General features: G+C 45.0%; 1 protein-coding gene across 1 annotated transcript in view; it reads left to right on the top strand.

The window, feature by feature from the left end:
- Positions 1-6,929, top strand: part of LOC125309272 (piezo-type mechanosensitive ion channel component 2) — a 119,361-nt gene that overhangs the window by 78,601 nt on the left and 33,831 nt on the right. Inside the window, exons 10-16 of the mRNA XM_048266069.1 lie at positions 271-306; positions 692-821; positions 1,312-1,484; positions 4,084-4,314; positions 4,786-4,906; positions 6,031-6,230; positions 6,596-6,744. Of these exons, the coding sequence (XP_048122026.1) occupies positions 271-306; positions 692-821; positions 1,312-1,484; positions 4,084-4,314; positions 4,786-4,906; positions 6,031-6,230; positions 6,596-6,744 (1,040 nt within the window). The remainder of the gene's footprint in view (positions 1-270; positions 307-691; positions 822-1,311; positions 1,485-4,083; positions 4,315-4,785; positions 4,907-6,030; positions 6,231-6,595; positions 6,745-6,929) is intronic.

Raw genomic sequence — 6,929 nt, 5'->3', positions numbered from 1 at the left:
ATATGTGTGTTATCAATAGCTGAAAATGGTATGTTAATGAAACAGTTCATATTAGGCTTAGCTAGCTGTATTGTCTTTAGTGTGGAAAAGTCTTTCAGATGAATTCCATCATGTCTCAGTTTCCACAATGCGTTAAGACTGTGTGAACTGTTTGCTTTACTCCTTCACTGTGTGTGTGTATGTGAGTAAACTGTCAGGGTGATATACGAGTGTAATAAGTGTGTTGTGTGTCTCTGTATTTATGACTTCATGTATGACCTTATGTTTCAGCTCATCTCCACGCAGGATGGCTATAGCACTCCAGAGGTTTGTAAATGAATCCCTTTTACTTAAAGTGTGTACAGGTTGTCAAGCCCAATGATTTCAAGATTTCAAGAGTTATTTTATGTAATAGCTGGAAAGAAGCACATACTTGACACATAAAGGTCACTAATTTGAAATCTGCACTGGTAAATTAGCAACATTATTTTGTCTAGTAATTAAATTAGCATTCGTATAGAACAGTATTAATGCATTGCATGGCGCGTTGCATGCCATACAAATTACAGCCCAAAATATTGAAGGACTTTTACATAACATGTAGTATAATATCATTAAACTGTGCTTACGGTAGAAACATTTTATGGTGTTCTCACAAATCTACCCTTGAACGGTCTCTGAATGTGGGTCTTTCACCTGGCACCCACCACAGGTGTTGATTGTGACCTCCAACGGACTTCCGGTGACCTTGGGTTCTGGTGCTCCTCATGAGAAGGGACCCACAAGTCTGGATCTGTATTCCATGCCTGAGTACGCACCGGGTCAGTCTGGATCAGAACCAGGTGAGTTGCCCACTGCCTCGGTTCTCTAAACTCTCTCTGATGACTTGGCATTCTGGGTTGTTGTTTTTGCAGTTTTGGGGGATTGGAAAGAGATGAGGGTGTTCATTCCAAAAGTGCCGTAGTGGTATTAGGTGATTCATATCCTCCTTCACTCACTCACTCACACACACACACACACACACACACACACACACACACACACACACACATACATACATACTCTTTCTCTCTTACACACACACACACACACACACACACACACATATACACACACACACACACACACACATACATACTCTTTCTCTCTCTTACACACACACACACACACACACACACACACACACACACACACAGATACAGACACACACACACACACACACACACACACACACACACACACACACACACACACACACACACACACACACACATGCACACACATACTCACCCACTCTCCTCCACCCATTCTGACCTGCTTCTCCTTTTCCAGAGTGTATGGACACCAGTGTGTACGAGATCGAGCGGCCGCTGAGAAGCGACTCCTCAGAGGCTGGGGAGGACAAGGATGACCGCCAGGGGGGCCAGATGAGGGTGAACTCAGCTGTCAAGGCTTTCGCTTTCATCATGAAGCAGAGCTACATCTGCGCCCTCATCGCCATGATGGTGAGAGAGCAGACACACTGCACAGCACACACTAGCACACACACTAGCACACCAGCACACACTAGCACACACACTAGCACACCAGCACACACTAGCACACACACTAGCACACCAGCACACACTAGCACACCAGCACACACTAGCACACACACTAGCACACCAGCACACACTAGCACACACACTAGCACACCAGCACACACTAGCACACCAGCACACACTAGCACACACACTAGCACACCAGCACACACTAGCACACCAGCACACACTAGCACACACACTAGCACACCAGCACACACTAGCACACACACTAGCACATCAGCACACACTAGCACACCAGCACACACTAGCACACACACTAGCACACCAGCACACACTAGCACACACACTAGCACACCAGCACACACTAGCACACCAGCACACACTAGCACACACACACTAGCACACCAGCACACACTAGCACACACACACTAGCACACCAGCACACACTAGCACACACACTAGCACACACACTAGCACACCAGCACACACTAGCACACACACTAGCACAACAGCACACACTAGCACACACACTAGCACATCAGCACACACTAGCACACACACTAGCACATCAGCACACACTAGCACAACAGCACACACTAGCACATCAGCACACACTGGCACAACAGCACACACTAGCACACACACTAGCACATCAGCACACACTAGCACACACACTACACACACTAGCACACACACTAGCACATCAGCACACACTAGCACACACACTAGCACAACAGCACACACTAGCACACACACTAGCACAACAGCACACACTAGCACACACACTAGCACATCAGCACACACTAGCACACACACTAGCACACACACTAGCACATCAGCACACACTAGCACACACACTACACAACAGCACACACTAGCACACACACTACCCCATCAGCACATATACAGTACACACTATAGACACAATGCCTAAACAATACAAGGACTATGGAGGGCCACAAGAGGGGAGGACACAAAGCGTAGTCGCACAATATGGTGGATGATAAAAAACTGGCTCTAGCTCTAACCAACTTGGACACTTTTCTGAAAAAATCAAGTGTTATGTAAAGTCTTATGACAATATAGAACAACTTTAATGATAGCATAACATGATCACAGAGTGAGTCTTTGGCATAGATAAGCTCAGACACGTAGCCTAGCCACACAGACAGACATTTAGAGACAAATTTGACAGGCCTGGTTACTTGATATCACTGAATTGTCTGTTCGTGTGAAAGTTCTCCTGAGGTTTGAACAGACTTTAGCCCACAGTAACAGTATCCCGTGCAGAGCCTCTGGTGTCATGGCCATCTCCCCCCCCCCACCGGTGGCACACTTTACGCCACAGCACCCCTCTTCAGCTCTGGCAGCTCGTTTAGTCATTAGCGGTGACAGAGCATTAGCCGGCTACCACACGCCTAATAGGGTAATGCATGCCATGTGCTGCGCGCTGCCGATAGGGTAGCCGCCCGTCGACTCGCTAAGCCCCTCGCCCCTGCCACCACCACGCCAGCCAGCCTGTCTGTGGGAGTTTGGTTGGGCAAGGGGATAAGTCTAAGCTGGCATAAGGCATGTCTTGAGGCCCTGTTGAATGATGCCTGGGAAAAGTACCTCCCCTTGAGGTTTTCTATTTTGGCTTGTACTCCACACACAGCAGAGATATTACTATACAGTGGCACGCAACAGTCCTACAGCTGTATGATCTCTGGACATTTCTGACACAGAAGAGGTATAGCCCCTGCTATACAGTTATATAGCTGCATTGCAAACATTGTATATTGTATATGCTGGGTGGAGTATAATTAATTTCTAGCGGCTCTCACTCAGTGGACCCTCTAGACTGGCCCACCATGCTGCTCTGACAGCTCCGATTTATACGGGTCAGAATGTTTCCTGGCCGACTACGTCAGGCAGCCAAGCCCATGAAATGGAGTAGCACAGGTTTTTCAGTGACGGGAAATAAGTCACTGGTATGAAACATATGGCAGCAGGCGTGCTGGTGCACCCTGAAATTCAGCAGGAAAGGAGGAAAGTTGAGAAACGGGAGAAGGAATGTCTGGAGTGAGACATACAGCCAGGTTCTTCTCTTGCAAGTCCACTGTAGAGTTTGGCACTGGCTCCAGTGGTGCTAACCCGTAATCAATTATGCATTGCATATTACATTGCATTGTGTGTTCTTGTATATAATAGATAAAAATGCATACAAAAATGCATAAATCCACTTTCACAGTGTTTGCTTGGGGGGGAAAAGCATTGGTTGGCTTAGTTGATCCAATTTAAATATAAGATATAGTCCAATTTAAATAAAAGATATGGTCCAACTTAAATAAAAGATGTTGGAAGTCAGGAATCTAAATCAAATAGTTAGAAATAGGACACAGGGGCCATCTGTCTTGTCTAGTAAGTTAGGAATCATAAAGTCTCTAGTAATGCAGAAAGTCTCTTCATTTCCATTTTCAGTTAGACTAAAGGCCAGTGATATATGTCAACCACTCACCCTAACTCAATGATCAACGCTAAATGACCGAAATGTATATGTCCTGCTGTGTATCGTGCCCAGGCGTGGAGCATCACCTATGTGAGCTGGCTGACCTTCGTCTTCCTCATCTGGTCGTGCACGCTGTGGATGGTGCGTGACCGGCGCAAATACGCCATGATCACCTCGCCCTTCATGGTGTTCTACGGAAACCTGCTCATCGTCCTGCAGTACATCTGGAGCTTTGAGGAGTTGGGCCCCGTGCCAGGGCTGTTCCTGAAGAAGGAGGTGCCTTTCAGGGAATTGGGCTCCAAGGTACGACTGACCACCACAGAGGGGTTAGATTAGTCCCTCCATAACACTCCTTAACACTCATCAGTCCTGTTTGCTCCATATTGTAGAGTAGCAATGGTATTGTTCTAAGATATACAGTAGGTCATGTTCTTACATATTCTGTTTTATGTCAAGCTTTCTTTTTGTGTGTGGAGATTACAACTAAATATTTTTTTTTTACTAAAACACAATGTTCTGGTTTTTCATGGCATGTGAATAGCATTTCAGGCCACATACCAGATGTCTTAATTGATCGACCATTGCTTACGTGGTTGGCCTATTTTGATAGATTTGGGAAAACGCAAGGCCCCAGAGAGTCTAGAGAGAGGTCTTAAAATGTCATCCGTGCTGGTGAATATTGAGGAGTGATGTGAGCCATGCGTAGTGAACTTCACTGGATCAGCAGCACCATTATCTCATACCCTCACTGTGCTTCTGTGGGTCTGCACACAGATGCTGTGTCTCCTGAGTTTCTGGCTGCTGCTGCGACAGGCGCTAACAGAGCGCAAAGACAGGCAGCGGGAGGAGACGGAGACAACGCTGTCAGACATCAAAGTAGAGGACCAGAAGAGAGGTGAGAGAACATGCGTGCACACACACACACACACACACACACACACACACACACACACACACACACACACACACACACACACACACGCAACATCAAACATCAACAAGCAAACAAAAACAAACATGTCATGAGAACTCCAGCAGGGTGGGTATCAGGGTTTGATATTGACGTCCTGCCTGTTGCATTCACTAAGTGTATTGATCAGATCATGTCCATTGTCAATACTCGTCTCAAATGAATATCATTTATCGTATACAGTACAAATCCCTTAGACTAGCCTCTTATTTATTCGTATTTGGATACAAAGTGTTAACAATTCAGCTCAGTATGCACTATTTCAATGTGAGTGATCATGTCCTGGTGTTTTTGAATTGCCAAAGCCTCATGTTGACGTCCCTGCTTGACGTCCTTTGATCTGCCGTGTGTGTTTGAAGTCTGTAAATATGCCTGTTTCTTTAGTCAGACACACCCGTTCATACTGCAACTAATCTGTGTGTAAATGAGGGGCCTGCTGCAAAAACAAACTGCAGAGTTGCAACAGATGCTTAGCCTCGAAATCTAGACGCGCCCCTAGCGGCAGCTGCCAGGGCTAGTCTAGCAACTCTCCGTTTGCTTGTGAGCTCCAGAAATCGAAACTTAATCAGTCCATTGAAATCGTGTATAGAGTCGTTTGGTGGGCTTAACATAATGATTGATGGCAGAGTTGCAACGGTTTGGCTTGAATTCCCTGCTACTTGAAAACAAATATCCTATTAAGTCCCTATTAAGTGCAGAGGGAATTTGAAAGACAACTGATTATCCCGCCCCTCAGACTGAGCACTGCGAACGGTGAGTGCCCAGACCCTACATTTTAATGTGGGTCTGGCTCGCCAGGCTAACAGATGCTGATATTCGACTGTTTCTTCTCATTTCTTGCCTTTATTGAAGGCTTCAGTTTTGCCCACAGAGAAGGAATACTGTGAAATCTGTTCTCACTGTTCTTTACTCTGCTCCTCAAATGCGCATTATTTGTATCATGACATGTCTATTTTGCACAACAAAGTGCATGTTATACCTTCACAAGCAACAAACCATCTGTCATTGTGTGTGTGTGTGTGTGTGTGTGCGTGTGTGTTTCCCTATAGAGAAGAAGGATGAGGAGGACGAGGCTGGAGGCCAGCGGGAGATGATAAACGTGTTGGGCAGCACGGTCATGGCCATGTTCAACAAGTACTGGATCTACATCTGTGCGGGCATGTTCTTCTTCGTTAGCTTCGAGGGACGCATCGTCATGTACAAGATCATCTATATGATGATGTTCCTCTTCTGTGTGGCCCTCTATCAGGTACTGGAGTGAAACAATCAAACTCATTATACTAATGCGTAGGTCTAATGAATGTGTCATTTGGTTAAATGTAATGTAATGTAATGTAATATAATACACAATACGATACGATACGATACGATACGATACAATACGGTACTAAACGATACAATATAATATGATGTAAAATTATGTAATATGGTGATACAGTATGATATGATATGATATGTTATTATATGATATGATATGATATGATATGATGTTATATAATATAGCACACTTTACAATGGTGGCAAAAAAATAAAAAAAATAATCATACTGCAGTTGTAGTATACAGATCCTTGACCAAATCCAAAGCAGCCTTAATGTCATGCTCTGGTGTTCAGGTTCACTATGAGCACTGGAGGAGGATACTGAAGTACTTCTGGATGTCAGTGGTGGTCTACACCATGCTGGTGCTGATTCTGGTCTACACCTTCCAGTTTGACTCCTCCATACACGTATGGTCAAACATGACAGGCATGAGCACTAAAGAGTGAGTACATGATCTTGGTGTGTGTGTGTGTGTGTGTGTGTGTGTGTGTGTGTGTTTGTGTGTGATCTATAATAGAAATCTATACATTCTTTGATCTCATCTCACATCTCAAAAACCTGTACATACTACTTCTGCTAGTGGTAGATTGTGGCCTGTTTTGTTGTTTTAAACATATGTTCTGGCTT

This window comes from Alosa alosa, chromosome 16 (assembly GCF_017589495.1).
Source record: "Alosa alosa isolate M-15738 ecotype Scorff River chromosome 16, AALO_Geno_1.1, whole genome shotgun sequence".
In the NCBI taxonomy this organism is placed as follows: domain Eukaryota; kingdom Metazoa; phylum Chordata; class Actinopteri; order Clupeiformes; family Clupeidae; genus Alosa; species Alosa alosa.
Note: the sequence above shows the minus strand (reverse complement) of the source record. Positions and strands in the feature narration are given on the sequence as shown.